The sequence below is a fragment of the Pinus tabuliformis genome, chromosome J (genome assembly GCF_031772625.1).
Source record: "Pinus tabuliformis cultivar Carrire ecotype Pingquan chromosome J, CPIR1, whole genome shotgun sequence".
Classification (NCBI taxonomy): Eukaryota; Viridiplantae; Streptophyta; class Pinopsida; order Pinales; family Pinaceae; genus Pinus; species Pinus tabuliformis.
This window is the reverse complement of record NC_142295.1, coordinates 207,802,137-207,819,614: the sequence shown is the minus strand read 5'-3', so window position 1 is coordinate 207,819,614 and position 17,478 is coordinate 207,802,137. Positions and strand designations below refer to the sequence as shown.

Below are 17,478 nucleotides of genomic sequence, written 5' to 3'. Positions count from 1 at the left end.
CTAGGATATTTTGGATGGTCCGTCAACACCTGAGTCTGATATGGTTGATGATCCCATAGAGCCTATGGATCTGTTAGATCCTCTTCCAAGTGATCCTCCCTCCAAGAAGAGACCTCTTTGGTTTCGAGATACTTTACAGGATATTGAAAGAAATGTCCCCATTCGCAGATCATACAGAGAAAAGAAACAACCATGCAGGTATTAGGGATATGTTGCTGTTATGAGTACTATGATTCACGCCAAACCATCCACATTCAAAGAAGTAGTAAAAGAACAAGTTTGGAAGGATGCTATGGCTGAAGAATATGAATCAATTATGAAAAATGATGTATGGGACATTGTACCTAGACTGAAAGGGAAGTCTGTTGTGACTTCAAAATGGCTATTTAAAATCAAACATGGAATTGATGGCAGCATTGAGAAATATAAAGCAAGGTTCGTGGCTCGAGGCTTCTCTCAGAAAGAGGGAGAAGATTATGATGACATATTTGCTCTTGTAGCTCGATATATAACCATCTGTTCTATAGTTGCCCTTATTGCAAGTCAGAGATGGACTCTTCATTAGATGGATGTAAAGACCACATTCCTTCATGGCATGTTACAGGAAGAGGTATATGTTGAACAACCACAAGGATTCGAAGTGGAAGATCGAAGAACACATGTTTGCAGGTTGAAGAAGGCATTGTATGGTTTGAAGCAAGCTCCCCGAGCTTGGTATGCACGTATTGATAGTTACTTAGTGAAGCAATGTCGATCCCAACCTCTACTTCAAGGTAGTCCAAGGTATGCCATTGATTTTTGTTTTATATGTTGACGATCTATTTTTGACGGTAGTGAGCCTCTGATGCTCGAATGTAAGAGGAAGCTGTGAGAATTTCTGAATTTACACATCAGAAATCCTACTGCAATCATTGGTTTATCATCTCCTACTTGTTCTTTACATTCAACAAATTGTTTAAATATTTAAACAATGATGAAAACACTATTGCAGACTACACATACATACAGATCATGAATTGAAATAAACTGAGACAATCACACGAGGGACATCGTTATTTTTGGACAATTGTCCCCGAAAAATCCCAATTCGGGAAAACTGATGCAGCGTATAGAGGGTTTGTATTATTAAGCAGATTTCTGAATACAACTAGGGTGCTACATCTGGCTCACCCAACAAAGAATAAACCTGGCAGAGGTACCTCTATCCGAAGACTGATATTTTGGCAATCCAGCGACTGGATGATCAAACCCCACAGATGACAACTGCTGTTCCCAGTGCTGGGCAATGATGGCTGCTCCAAGCTCTGCGCTGGAACTGCGTTACCTCCTCTAGGAGTTGCGTCACCCTCCCAGTGAGCCTCCCTTGCTCAAAAGTCGATATGCTGAACTGCTACTCTCTCTGCCCCACATAAAACCCCAGCACTACCTCTAGGGAATTGCGTTAGCCCCTCTAGCTTCTGCGTCAGCCCCACTAGCTTCTGTGTCAGCCCCACCAGCTTCTGCATCACCCTCTCTGGAGCTGCGTTGTCTCTCCTGTGGTTGTTTTGCCTCTCTGCTATGTATCCTTGACCTTGGACTCAGGTCCCTCTGCCGAACTGCCCCTCACTACAACTCAGATCACTTAGCTCGACTTTCTCAGCAAACCACACCCCAAAAAAATTGAACTCTTTGATCTCTTGGTGTGTCTCCAATTGACCTTCAAGCCTCCTCTTATACTTTTCCCGTTGATGAATCAACAACCGAGATTAAGTCCCTAATCAACAACTAAGATTAAAGCAGGTTTGATCCTCATCTCTTAGAACCTTCTCACCCATATTTTTATTAATACCCATTAATATTTTTATTTTCTTAAGTTTAGACTTAGGAACCCATTAAAAATATTAATTATTTTAATAACTCCTCATCCGGGTGGAATTTCTCCAAACGATTTCTGGTTTTTGGAGATCTCATGTGTTCTAGCCTCTCCACAAAATTTTGGAGCTACAACACATCCGATGCTACCCAAAATCAACAGAAGCTAGCCTCTGAATTTGAGATGAGATACCTTGGTCTCATCCACTACTTTTTGGGTCTTGAAGTATGGCAAAAACTTGGTAAGCTTTTCGTGTCACAAGGAAAATACATTGTAAATTTGCTGGAAAGATTTGGAATGACTGAATGTAAATCTATGGTCACTCCAATGGAAATGAACTTCAAGAAATTATGTGGAGATGCTGCAGGACCAAACTTAGAAAATCCATCTCAGTACAGACAACTGATTGGGGCTCTAATGTTCCTTGTGAACACTCGTCTAGACATATGCTATGCAGTAAACACTTTGAGTCAATTCATGACCGAGCCCCACCACTCACATTGGATAGTTGCTAAACACATATTGAGATATTTGCATGGGTCAATTACACTTGGCCTGAGATATTCTGCAGGAAATGTTCAACTTCACAGATACACTGATGCTGATTGGGCCAAAAACGTTATTGACAGAAACAATACATCTGGATGCTGCTTTAGCTTTGGATCTGCCATGATATCCTGGATGAGCAGGAAACAAAAGTCTGTAGCATTGAGCACAGCCGAAGCAGAATACATTGCTGTTAGCATGGCTAGCTGTGAAGTAGTTTGGTTGAGAAAGCTCTTTGGAGAGCTACTTGAGCAAGTCTTGGATACTGCAGTGATATATTGTGACAACAAGAGTGGGATCCGTTTGGCAGAAATCCTGTGTTTCATGACAAGTCCAAGCATATTGAGATTCAATATCACTTCATTCGAGACATGATACAGAGAGGAGTTGTCAAGCTCCATCACATATCGACAGATGAATAGATTGCAAATATTCTCACAAAGGCATTACCCAAGAGAAAGTTCTTGGTCTTTAGAGAGCAACTTCGGCTGATGGATATGTCCCCTTTGGATGAGGGGCAACACTGATCAAGAACACTGAGCCAACTCTTCCTACCCTGTTTGAGCTCCTAAGGTGAGGAATTGAGATGGAGGGTTCCTGGGGTTGGAGGAACTTTGGACAATAGGGTGTTATCCCTATCTGTTACCCAAAGGTTTGGAGTTGTAGCTCACCCTATCTTGGTCTTTGCAGAGTATACCCTAGTTGGCATCATACCCACAAGCTGGGCTTGTTGGGAGTACCGCTCCTCGTCTGGCCAACGAGTGAGAGTGTACTTGGGGGTGTACAACCCAAGGTGATTATGATGCAGGTGTTCTACCACATGACTATTCAGGGTCATCGATGGGAAGATCAGTAGGCAATAGGATGGGTTGAGATAACTTGATATGATTCAAGGGTTGAGGGTTTACTCCCTTGTATGATGAGTTATCCTATTGCTAGATAAGGGTGGAAGCTATTGCTCCCCGATTCTTCTTCTAGATCCGAGAAAGTTTCAGCAGATAGAGTTGAGCAGAGACTGACAGATATTGAAAGGTGGAATTCTTCCTAGTTGAGAGGGAGTGTTAATTTTTGCAACTAGGGTCAAATTCCACATTGGACAACTCAGATGATCAAGATAATATGTGCATTAAATTCCTCTTTTCGAGAGGACCAAAATCAACCTAAAGATCACCTAATTCGGTTAAACAAAAGTTAAGTTTTGAATTATTTTATTCATGCATACATTATGGAATGGGTCAGCCCTAACCACATGAGTAATTGCTTGGGTCAATCTTAACTCGAAGTTAACCCGTAGGAAAACTTATAAAAGGAAGCAACCTCAAGTTCATTTGATCACATTATCATCATCTTTTTATTCTTCTATTTTTGTCTTGGCTCGCACAGGTATGTCAGAAGGAGTTCACAAAGGGTCCGAAATTACAGGTGAAAGGTTCACTCTAGGTTAGGGTTTTCTGGATCTCGGTCGTTGGCACATAACATAAGTTTTTCGTCTTTGGTCATAGGCACATAGTAGGCAAGAGAGCGACTTTGCATCTCTGGTCGCTCAGAGACAGTTCAGTGAGAGCGACTCTGGGTTCAAAGGCCCAGAGACAGTTCAGTGAGAGTGACTTTGGGTTCAAAGGCAAATTGGAAGGATTCAGTCCCTAGTCGCTCGCACCAAGTAGACCTTAGAGCGACCCTGTCATCACAGTCGCTCACACAACTCAGCCAGGGTGCGACTTTGGCTCTCTTGTTGCTCGCACAGCTTGATAAGGGAGTGACTTTAGGTCTTTGCAGTTCGGGGCCGAAGTCGCAAGCATAGAGATCTCTTGAGTGCGACTCTGCAGTTACAGTAGCTCGCACATTGTATTCCTGAGAGCGACCTTGAAGCGTTAGTTGCTCGCAGATAGTGTTGATGAGGGTAATCTAGTTCAGATCTAGAGTTTTTGACATCTTGGCATCAATTGGCTTCAATGATCTAGTGGATCTGCGTTTATTTGTTGTTATAACAGATCTGTGGATTTGTAGATTTGATCTATTGTTATATGCTGCAAATCATATCTATTGGGCTCATTGTACTCTTCGCTGAAACTTTTTATGACGATCTACTAAAGAAGAAGATTTGAAAGGGTTTCCTCCTGGTGGGGTTTTTCCCTGGTCTTGGACCAATTTGCTGTCTCTTATGGTTGTTCTGTTGTCTTCTCTAACACTGCATATATTGTTCTTTCTTCAATTGCATTTATGATTGATTATATTGCTGACAAATTGGATACATTGTTAATGAAAAGATAAATTGGGCTAAAGTAAATGATACAACATAGAACAATCTGAAAATTTAACAACATGAATGCTTTTGAAGCCATATGGCTTAGGAAATTGTTGGTGAGTTTGTTCAGAAAGAAAATGGGAGCGACTAAAGTTTACTGTGATAATCAGAGTTGCGTAAAACTCTTTGAGAATCCAATATTTCATGATAGGTCGAAGCATATTGATATCATATGTCATTTCATCAGAGATTGTGTTCAACGTGGGGCAGTCCAGCTGCAGTATGTCGCCATAGGCGATCAGGTAGCAGACATACTTACAAAAGCTCTAGGGAGAGCTAAGTTCATCCAGTTTAGAGAACATATGGGTATGGTGGAGAATCCATTTCAATAGTAGAAACTGATGGATTCTCAGTAGCAACAGCGGAGAGGGAGTTGCAATGCAGATGCAATAGTTGACAGCAGTTTAGCAGGGTCAACAGCAACACAAATGCAACACATATTAGAGTTCCGCAGTAGTTGGTGGGCAACAACAGCCAGACATCAGCGACGTGACAAGAGATGATGCAGAGGCAGGGTATTGTTACCGGATGGAAGAAGCACTACGGGAGGATGTTTCAGTTTAGGATCCTCCATGGTCTCATGGATGAGCAGAAGGCAAGACACCATTGCTTTGAGTAGTGCTGAGGCTCAATATGTTGCAACTTGTGAAGAATCAGAGAAGCAGTATGGTTAAGAAAGCTGCTATCCGACTTGTTTGAAGGATTGATGAACCCTACAGTGATACTTTGTGATAACAACAGTTGTATTTGTTTGTTTGAGAATCCAATGTTTCATGGAAAGACAACACATCAACAACAAGTATCACTATATTCGAGAGCTAGTACAAAATGGTGTGCTGCAGCTACAATATATCTCCACTGATGAACACCTTAGTTGACATATTGACAAAATCACTTCCGAACAAGAAGCTTGTATACTTAAGGGACAAGCTTGGTTTGGTTGATTTGACCTCCCTAATCGAGAGGGAGACATAGACACTACATTCTTGTCTTCACTTGGGAAGAAAGAATGGAGGATTGGGTAACCATCCCGCATTCGATACTCTTTCAGAATGTGTTAGGGCATTCAAGAAAAGAGTAGTCGTGGACCGATATTCTTTGAGGATTAGCTACCCAAGATAAGAATGGTCCAATGGAAGGTTATACTTTGTGAATACCCGGGTGGAGTATGTACGTTGGGAGGCAATGATGAATGGTGTCTATACATCATTGGTCTCGCCAGCATTGTGCTCTGATCTTGTGGAGAGATAGAGATGTTAGTCAAGGCCTTGCTATGTGGCAATGTTGGTTAATATGTTGCTAGATAGATGGGTTACCAATCCGACTCTTCTTATGAGATCTCTTTAGATTGAGAAGACCAAGTACCTCTTATGAGTACCTCCCTAGTTAAGAGGGAATGTTGAAAAATGTGTAACTAGGTTCGGTGTTCATAAGTGTGAAATGTATTCTTGTAAATATAAAATGTAAAGAATTTATTATTATTATTGGAGCATGGGTTTCATGCTCAAGTTCTTTTATTTTATAGGTCAAACACCCATTGAGTGCTTTTAGGGTTTGTCCTAGGTATAAGAGTCATTGTCATATATTGAAGACCCTATGGGCACATTGTAAATTGTAAAGAAAAAATTATTTTGTCTTTAAAGTGTCAAAATACCTCCAAGATCAAGTCGGCCTAATGAGCTGTCAAGTTGGCCTACATGAAGAGCCACGTCCACCCTTGAAGAAGCCTATATATAAAGGAACTCATCCTCCACTTGAATCACTCACTCACTCATCTCTTATGCGAAGAAGAAGAAGTCGAAGAAGGAAGTGCGAAGAAGAGGAAGTCAAAGAAGTCAAAGTGTTTCTGGGCCTTATCTATCTCTCTTGGGAAGATCGAAGTTAGGGTTTCTACTCTGGATCTCTTGTGGTTCGATTTTGGAAGAAGAAGAGAAGGGAAGGCAAGTGAAGGTTGTTAGTTTTGTATCATCGAATGTGTTCTAGCCATGAAACTTTGTGGAGAGGCTAGAATGAATGAGTTCCCAAAAACCCAGAAACGTTTATGGAAATTCCGCCCAAAAGTGTATCAATTAGATTATTAATAAATTTTTAATTATTTCCTGAGTCTAAACTTAGGGAATATGGTTAATTAATCAGTATTAATTGAGATGTGGTGAGAATCATCTAGAAACTCACACAGATTGACAGGGAATTAATCTGGGCCATTGAATATGTTTTAATCTTGGTCGTTGCTACTCCAACAAAAGCTTATAAGAAGAAGTCGATGGGTAGATGGAGAACACACCAACGCAGATACTTAGTTGCCCAGGCAGATTGATTTTCTTAGTCATTGAAGTCCAGCAAGAGAAGATAGAGCCAGAGGGTGAGTTGCATGAGAGAGAGAGAGGGCATCAACAATAGTTCGATAGTGCAGGATAAATTTTGGAAGGGCCAGCGTGAGAGAGGACGCAGTTCATCAGGGCACTGCGCAGAGGATGACGTAGTGAGACCAGCGTAAGGGCAAAGAGTTCGTTTCGGGGTGAGAGAATCGCTGTAGAGTGAGAAATTTAATGCTAAATTTCTCTTAGTGTTTCTTTCTCCATTTTCGCTGTCTGATATCTTGTACATGAATTACTGCTGAAGAATAATAAAAAAACCTTCATTCGCTGCACCGGTTTTCCCACATTGGGTTTTTCCGGGGACGATTATCCAAAAATATGTGTTAATGTGCTTATATGTGTGCTAGCATTTCTCTAATTGTCCTTGCATTTATTTTTCAACAATATTTAATTTGTGAAAGCTGTAGTGTATTTATTTCGATATTTTCCGTAAGAATCTGCAAGTAATTTGTTTAATTTATTTAACAAATATTATAGTAGGATTCTAGACTTCGAATTTTAACATGGTTTCAGAGCACATATTGTAAGTTGGAGAGCTCAATAGTTGATCCAGGTGGATATTGGTGGCCACCCGCCAAGTCCACTTGGACCCCCACCATTGTTTCTTTCAACGTTTCAGTTTCCTTAATTGTAGCACAATTTACTATTTTTAGCAGTTTTTTCGGGTCCTAAACTTCCGGAGCCGTTTTGAGGCCCTAAACAATGTTTTTTGGGAAAACTGGGAGCAACATGGGTCCATGGACCGATCTTGCTCTTCCCAAAGTTGTAGTTCTTTGATAAATCTTTTTGACGAGATATTGTACGCGTCAAACGAAGATCGTATGCCAAAGTTACAACCCCAGGAAGTTGATGTACCAATTTACCGAAACGAGGCCCACAGTTTGGCGTTTCATTTTCTAGGGTTAGGTTTTTGGATGTTTAGGGTTTTCCATTGTTTCTCAACAATAAATAGGCCTTCGAGCCTCATTGTAACACAGTTCAGAGACATGTAGCCACCACATCTCTTCTCAGAGATAAGCTACCATCGCCCTAGCTGTTTATTTCCATTTTCTATTTGTAAGCATATCTTAGGATTTTACATTAATGAAATGAAGTATTATTTCCGTTGCATCTTTGTGTTTATGGCTATCTCTGTAATTTGTTGTGTCCCTGTTTAAATCCGGATCAGTGGTATCAGAGGGGTCTGCCTTTTCTCTGTTTTTTTTTGCATGTCCCCAACGAGGTCGGGATATAAGGAGTTAGGGCTTGAACAGGTCGAACCTTTGCAAGACCAGCTTCGCAAAACCCGACGGCCTCCCATGGCGGATGAAAAGAAAGATGAGGGAGCAAGAGATCCTATCAAAATCTTGCTTGAAGAAGCCCTCGGGCGACAAAGGAACTCGATGATGGACAACTTTGCCTCGATCCTTCAGCGGTTACCGAGGGGCGACGCATCGGCTTTCCACAGCTACTCTGGAAATGCCACACCGTTTAAGGTACAAGTTAATTTTGAAATCCCCATATTCGAGGGTCAAACAGACGCAAATGTCGTCGATAAATGGTTAAATCTGCTAGAGGGTTATTTTTTCTGTTCATGATTTTTCCAGTTGGGAAAAGATTATTTTCGCTCTTCTCAAAGCAGCCCCCCACATCAAGGACTGGTGGGAAACCTACTGCAAGTAGAAGGATGAAAGTACCGGTTCACTATCTTCAGCCGCACCCACCTGGAATTCATTCTGGGATGCCATCAAGGAGCAGTACTACCCTGTTGGAAGCTATGAGGATCAATACATAAAGTGGACCATGTTGCGGCAGGGAAGGGACCAAGACGTGCCGAAGTTTACCAATATTTTCCATACCCTTTGCACAAAGTTGGGTATCAAAGATTTGGAGCAACATTTGATAAATACCGCGGCTGCCTGCACAAGTACATCCAGGAAGAAATAGAATTCCTAAACATCTCCTCGCTCGGCACGGCATATCGATATGCCGTCAAGGTCGAGCAAAAGTTTAAACAGAAGAAGCGAGACTTTGGATTTGCAAATCCGAAGCAAGGGAAAGGTGCCCTCAAATCGCAGAATAGAGGACAAAGTCAAGGCGGGGTGGCCCAAGACAACCCGCCAAAGCTGCAAGCAAAGAACAGCGCCGCGAAGCCGAAAAAGGACACGGGAAAATGGTGTAGTTCCATAAGAGCTCCACTCACAACACAAGTGGGTGTCGGGCCAAACAGTCACTGGTGGCTGAGCTAAAGGTTTCAGAATTAGATGCATGTTCAGACTCTGAGTCAGAACTCGATAAGGGGAATGACAAAGGGAAGCAGATTATTGATGCGGAGCCCAACACCACCGTTGCCACCACGAAGATCCAAAAGGAGGAACTCGAAGATCCAGAGGAGGAGGAGCGTCTCTTCCACTCCCAGATGTGGGTAAAGGGATCCCCACTACAGTTCATTGTCGACAGCGGGAGCCAAAAGAACCTCATTTCGGCAGAGGTCGTGAAGCGGCTGGGCTTACTGACCACAACACATCCACAACCGTACACCATCGGGTGGCTTCACCAAGGACGGGATCTTCGCGTGAGCCAGCAGTGTCACCTTCCATACAACATCAAGCCCTTCACGGATGAGGTATTGTGTGACATTGCTCCCCTTGAAGTTTGTGATGTATTATTAGGACAACCATACTTGTGGAAGCGACATGCTGTGTATGAATCAAGGCCCCGTGCTGTTATTATTACTTTGGGAAATAAGTTGTACAGGATACCGGAGGTAGCACTGCCTACTGCCATCTCTTTGGTTACTGCAAAACAATGCAGTAAGCTCATTTCCAAAACCGGGAAATTTGTTTTCCTGATGATACGCCCTCAAGGAAAGAAGAAGACGGTGGCCACGACCTCCAGACAGGGCCCCTCCGCACGACAACTATAGATGGACAAGGTCGTGGAGGAGTATGAGGACATCTTCACCTCCCCCGCAGGGGTTCCTCTACACTGTCAGGTCAAGCACTCCATCAATCTGACCCCAGGTGCGCCACTGCCTAATGAGCCAATCTATCAGCGCTCTGTTATGGAGAACGATGAAATCAAGAGGCAGATTCAGGAGCTACTACAGAAAAGTCACATCCATCCGAGTTCATCACCCTGTGGGAGCCCGATTATGTTGGTACAGAAGAAGGATGGGACTTGGAAGCTCTGTATTGACTATCGGGCGCTGAACAAGATCACTGTCCGTAATAGGTACCCGATCTCACGGATCGATGACCTCCTGGACCAATTGAAGGGGGCAAAATATTTCAGCAAGATCGATTTGAAGTCAGAATATCACTAGGTACCAATCCTACCCTCCGATGTGTGGAAGACTGCCTTCAAAGCCAAGGAGGGCCTTTTCGAATGGTTGGTTATGCCTTTCGGATTGACGAATGCTCCTGCAACCTTCATGAGGCTAATGGATGACATCTTGCGGCCATTCACCAACTCATTTGTAGTGGTATACTTGGATGACATCCTGATCTTCAACCAGAGTTGGGAAGAGCACCTCCAGCACATCCGGCAGGTTCTCCAAACACTGTGGCAACACAAGTTATGTGCCAATTTGGAGAAATGCACTTTTGGCATGACCCACGTTCAGTATTTGGGATACATTATTGATGAACAGGGGGTGCCTGTGGATCCAGCTAAGATCTAAGTCATTCGGGATTGGCTCTCTCCAACCACTCTAACGGAGCTCCGCAGCTTTCTAGGTCTTGCCAACTTCTATCATAGGTTCGTGTTGGGATTTTCTCATATCACTTGGCCCTTGAGTCAAGTCACCAAGGGAGGAGCGAAAGCAAAATTCTTTTGGTCTGAATCTCAACAGAAGGCATTCACAGAGTTGAAAGACCGCCTCTGCTCGGCACCAGTGCTCGCATTGCCAGACTTGCAACAACCATTTGAGGTTGAGACAGATGCCTCTGACTATGCTATTGGGGCAGTCCTTACTCAACACGGGCATCCAGTGGCATATCACAGTGAGACACTTTCAGACATAGTCCGGAAGCATCCCACTTATGACAAAGAGATGTATTCCATTGTGCAGGCCTGCCGACAATGGAAACATTACATTTTGGGGAAGGAAACGGTCATCCACACAGACCACCGACCCCTCCAATTCATACAGACCCAAGGGAAATTACAGAATGATCGCCATCAGAAGTGGTCCACATACCTGCAACAGTTCCATTTGAATATCAAGTATAAGAAGGGCAGCACCAATAATGTTGCAGATTGCCTCAGTCGACCACCGATCATGTCATTAACCACTGTGCTAAACTCTTGTGGGCACGAGACTTCTAATTGGCCACTTCTCTACAAAAGCGACCCAGACTTTGGCCACACATACCAAACACTCTTGGAGGGTCGGCATGTTCTAGATTTTCACCTCCAGGATGCCCTGTTATGCCACCTGGGTCACCTTTGTGTTCCTTCAAGCAAGTGTGCCAAGATGATTTGGGAAGCACACTACAGTCGGGCTGCTGGGCATTTCGAGGTCGAGAAAATGGTGGCAGTACTACAGAAGTATTTCTATTGGCCGAATCTTCGACAGGATGTCGGGAAGTACATCAGATCATGCACTACCTGCGCCATTGCCAAATCGACAGTCAAGAAGCAAGGCCTCTATACCCCGCTGCCTACCCCTAGTCAACCTTGGGAATCCATCTCCATGGATTACATGTCAGGCCTTCCTTCCACTAAGCATGGAAACGACTGTGTTTTTGTGGTCGTCGACAGGTTCTCGAAGATGGCCATTATGGCGGCCTGTAAGAAGAATATCATAGCAGAAGCCACTGCTAAACTCTTCTTTGAACGAGTGTGGGTGCACTTTGGGATCCTTCAGTCTATCATCTCAGATCGCGATAGCAGGTTCCTCAGTACATTTTGGTCCAGTCTTTGGTCGATGCTGGACAGCAAACTCACTAAGTCCACAGCCTTCCATCCTCAAACTGATGGCCAGACAGAGGTTGTCAACAGGACGATTGTACACATTCTACGCATGTACAACTCAAAGCATCCACGCACATGGGATGAGAGCCTCCCCTATGTTCAGCACAGCTACAACCGGGCTCTCCATAGCTCGACTGGCCACAACCCTTTTTAGGTGGGCTTGGGATTCCAGCCACTATGTCCCATGGATGTGGCCATGCCATTTGCAACTACTCACGCAGATTCGGCTCATGTCCAGTCCGAAACAGATAAGGCAAATAGCTTCATTGAGCATATCCAACATATTCACCAGTAAGTCCATGACATTCTGGAGAAATCAAATGCCAAGTACAAGCAGTGACATGATCAACATCGGGTGTCACACAAGTTTCAGGTGGGTGACAAACTCTGGTTGCATTTGCAAAAGGAACGCCTTACCAGAGCCTATCGAAAACTCAGGCCACTCCGATATGGTCCTTACACCGTTAACAAGGCTGTGGGAGACAATGCATTTGAGCTCAGCATTCCCCCATTTCTTGGCCTGCACCCAGTGTTCAATGTGGACCGCCTTCGGCCATACTTTCCACCATTACTAGACACATCCGACATTGTAGAACAGCTCACACCCACAGAGTTAAATCTAGATTGCATGGAAAAAGCTGCAATTGATCGAATCATGGACACACAGATTAAGCACGCTCGCCAGTAGAACATCCAACTGTATCGAGTTGTCAAAGCAGGCCAACTCCTTCACCAGGGCAAGTGGCTCACCAGGGACCAAGTTCAGCAGAAGTTTCCTCATCTCATGGAGGAACTCAATGCAATGGGGACCATTGCTTCCTAAGGGGGGAGGAATGATCTAGGTGGATATTGGTAGCCACCCGCCAAGTCCACTTGTACCCCCACCATTGTTTTTTTCAGCTTTTCAGTTTCCTTAATTGTAGCACAGTTTACTATTTTTAGCAGTTTTTCGGGTCCTAAACTTCGGGAGCCGTTTTTGAGGCCCTAAATGACGTTTTTGGGAAAACTGGGAGCAACATGTGTCCATGGACCGATGTTGCTCTTCCCAAAATTGTAGTTCTCGGATAGATCTTTCTAATGAGATATTGTACGCGTCAAACAGAGATCATATGCCAAAGTTACGACCTCGGGAAGTTGATGTACCAATTTACCCAAACGGGGCCCACAGTTTGGCGTTTCATCTTCTAGGGTTAGGTTTTTGGATGTTTAGGGTTTTCCATTGTTTCTCAACAATAAATAGGCCTTCGAGCCTCATTGTAACACATTTCAGAGGCATGTAGCCACCACATATTTTCTCAGAGATAAGCTACCATCGCCCTAGCTGTTTATTTCCATTTTCTGTTTGTAAGCATATTTCAGTGTTTTACATTAATGAAATGAAGTATTATTTTCGCTGCATCTTTGTGTTTATGGTTATCTTTGTAATTTGTTGCGTTCCTGTTTAAATGTGGATCAGTAGTAGAAGGGCAGAGAATTTCGAATCTCTACAGAGGCAGCAGTTCAAAACACTCTAGAGGCAACGCAGTCGCTTGGGGCCAGGAGGGTCAGTTTTTGAGAAAAAATTATTTCTCTGAGAGAGTCGATAGAGAATAAAATTTTCCAGATCAGAGATTACCAGAGGCAGAGGGAGTTGTAGCAATTTCCTTGCAAAGCAGATTTCCATCTAGGACGTAGCATTTTGCAGCTGCAAAATCAACATTAAAAAGGAAAGGAAAAATAACACAGAAAAGTCATGGATAGAATCAACGATCAGGAATCAGGATACTCTGGACAAACACTTCCCATTCTTCTGAGACAACATTTAGGGTTGTCCTCACCATAAGCTCCTGATTCGGTGTCGCTCCTATAGCAGTCAACTGGTCTCAGATCTCATTCAGTCCTCCGAGGAAGGTGTCAATCAATTGACCCTTCTTCATCTGATATGACCTCATTTGGTTCTTACACAGCATTCTTCTTTGCACAGAAGTATGCTAGTACAGGTTCTTGAGAGCCTTCCACATCTCAACCGCTGTTTCTTTCTCAGCTATATGTGGTACCACATGATTCTTGACCCCGTCAAGGATAATGCACTTGGCCCTCGCCATCGCCTCTTCGTACCTTTCATTTTCATTGGGGTCGACTGGGACAACTATAACCTTCAAGGCAAAGTTCTTGACATGATTCTTGACAAGCATTGATAAGATTTTAGCCTTCCAGACTGCGAAGTTCGATGCTCTGTCCAGCCTATCCTGGTCTCTTACCCTGTGTATTGCCATGACGCTCCTCTACTTCCCTCCTCGAAGTTCTCTGTTCGACTCCTCTGAGTCTCTACTTCCCGCCTAGAAGTTCTCTTTTGGACTCCCTTTGAGTCCTGATTTCCCTCCTGGAAATCCTTTTGCCGCTTGTTGAAATGTCCCCTACTCTGATCGTCTTGTGCAACTGCACTGCTGATCCAGGTTTGTCGGCTAGAAACCCTCGGTAACAACTCCTCTGACCCTGCTTTGTCAGGTACTGTTCTGACTACAGTACCTCACCATCTCCACTCTGCAATATTTTTGCAACCTTCTAGACTCTAGCAACTGCCTCTCTGTGAACTGCGTCAGCCCCTCTCTGCCCCACGCTGGCTCTGCGTCACCCTAGTTAGGTCTGCGTCAGCCTTGGGATGCCTTGCGTCAGCCCTTTGGCCCTCTGCGTCCGCAATGCTGGCCTCTCTGAGGCTCTGCGCAATTCCCGGCTTCTTCTGCGTGGCTCTGGCTGGCTCTGCGTCACACTTCCTTGGCTTCTGCGCTGCTAGAAACAACTTTTGTCACCTTGGGGCAACTGTTTTCTGCTGCTATTTCTCCGCTCGGCTGATGTCTTTTAATCTTGCTATCTGCAATCACGCTTTGATACCATGTTGAAGTTTCTAATTTTCCTTAGTTAGAAACCCTTCATGCACTTTTCTGTTTTATTCCTACCTACTTGTTATTTTTTTCTTTAACAAGTTATTTACAAAGTAAATACTGAAAATAAACACTAGTGTATGCTCAACATATTACAGATCAGCAACTAAAAGAAACAAGAACAAACACACCACATGACACCATTATTTTTGGACCAATGTCCCTGGAAAAACCCAACGCAGGAAAATCGGTGCAACTATCTGAGGGTTTTCTTATTAAGCAATATTAGAGTACAATCTGGGGTGTCGAAATTGGCCTACCCAACAGAGAATTTCCTTAGCAGCTATACCTCACAGTTTGAGAGAAATCTCCTGGCTGAAACCCCGGAAAATCCTTCTGGCAGTTCCTCAGCACAAAAATGCTCTGCAATCCCAGCGTCTCCCCAATCTGGACTATGTCAGCCTCTCGTAGCCCAGAGCTGGCCCTGCGTCAGCCTTCCGTGGCCTGCGTCAGCCCCAGGAGGCCCTGCGTCAGCTCTGGGAGCCTATGCGTCAGCTACATTGGCCCCTCTGGTGCTCTACGCAACACTTGGCTGCCTCTGTGTGGCCTTGCGTGAGCCCTTGCTGGCTCTGTGTCACCCTCCTTGGCTGCTGCGCTGCTCTCCCGGCACAATCTCTGCCTTTTCTGTTTCTCTGTACTCAATGCCCCTCAGCTGCTCTTCTGATCACTGATTCTATCTGTCTTAGCAAACCCCGCTTTAGAGAATAGAATTACTGATCACTCTGGTGTACTCTCCAAGTGACCCTCAAGCCTCCTCTTATAATATTCCTGTTGACATCTCAATGGTCGAGATTAAGTCCCTAATCAACGACTAAGATTAGATCTGGTTTGATCCATGTTTTTTGGACCATTCTAACACAGATTCATATTAATACACATTAATATTTTATTTTCCCTAAGTTTAGACTTAGGGACTCCATTAAAAATATTAATTATTTTAATATCTCTTGATCTGTTTAGAATCTGCCCAAACCCTTTCTGGGTATTGGAGATCTCATGTGCCCCAACCTCTCCACCAAATTTCGTGGCTGGAGCACATCCGATGCTACCCCAAATCAACAATTCATACATTTCAATATATATATTCTTGTATCTCAATGGAGATGTACATATTCCAAGTCTTCTGGAGTATTTAACTTGAAGAATGAACTTTGTGCGTTCCATTTGGTATCAGAGTTGTTCGTTCCTCTGGCCCCTCCACCGTTGCATAGAGCTAGTCTGGTCTAGGCCTTTGGCCATCAAATTCGTCAACCTTGTTGACGTTGGAGCGTTTCACTACAAGCTTTTGGAGGGTCTCCATTTTCGCTATCAAGTCCTTGGCCATTAAAAAAAATCATTATAAACAAAGGAGAAAACATATATATATATATATATTATAAAAAAAGTCATTAGAAAAAAAACAAATAATAATAAAAATTATTTATAAGAAAACAATAAAACAATTTTTATTAAAAACAAAAAATTTTAAAATTTTAAAAAATATGCCACAACTCCAGGTGCGGTTGACAGAGCTACCACCATTGCTTGACCGGGCACACAACCATCACCGCCAACACTTTTCAACCGATCCGGAGCTACTGCAACTACTCCTGTCGCTAACACCGTTGATGCTACAACAACCACTGGAACATCTGGAAACCGCCGTGACTCATCCGGATCCATCCGTCGCTGCATTCACCACAACCATCCAATCATGTTGGTTGCTGCCCATACACTGCTGCCGCCCAACTATCTCCCCTGCCACCTTCTCTAACATTGCCACCCGATTATCTCTACTGCCATCTTCTCTAACGTTGTTGCCATTCCCTGTACGCTGACGCCAGCACTTGCGACTGCCAATGGTTGCCCCTGCCACTGCCACACGATCCCTGCTGCGCATTTCTTCGACAATTCTTTCACGACGCTGCCCACGAGAATCTCTGTCAAACACCACCCTTGTTAAATGTTCCATCACATCATACCCCGACTCCACACCGCAACACAACTATAAGTAAAAACCATCCACGTAATTCATTGTCGCGCATTTGCCCAGTTCGTTGCATACCCTGATGACTTTTTCCGACAACTCACAACCATATTCTTGTTCGTCGCTCGTCCTGCTCCCGACGTCCACATATACCACCGCTGCAAACCGCCCTACTCCCCGACACATCCTGAGAGTGAACCATTGATATTGTCAAACTGTCATCCGACTGCTTGGTCCGCTGTCCGTCCAACGTCCAACTTTATTGTCGATCTCCAAAACGTTGCACATGTTCGACTTGGGCTTGTTGGTAAACAATTATGCATTAGTAATTATAATTATAAAATGTTATAATTATTAACTATATAATTATAACAAATAATATAATTAAATTATAACTTTTAATTTATATAGTTATATTAATTATATAATTTAGTTAAACTAAAAAAAATAAATTAAATTGGTTCCTCTAAGAAAAAGGATTATCATGGATTCATTATTAGGTTTTGAAAGATAAAAAAATTAAAAGGGTTACTTTTAAAAAAACCCGAAATCCA

At 43.5% G+C, this 17,478-nt stretch overlaps 1 protein-coding gene across 1 annotated transcript in view; it reads right to left on the bottom strand.

Annotated features, from left to right (window-relative positions):
• Positions 1–16,909, bottom strand: part of LOC149226415 (uncharacterized) — a 34,846-nt gene extending 17,937 nt beyond the window's left edge. The window contains exon 1 of the mRNA XM_089376844.1: positions 16,672–16,909. Within this exon, the coding sequence (XP_089232970.1) occupies positions 16,672–16,909 (238 nt within the window). The remainder of the gene's footprint in view (positions 1–16,671) is intronic.
• Between the last annotated feature and the right edge of the window lie 569 nt (positions 16,910–17,478).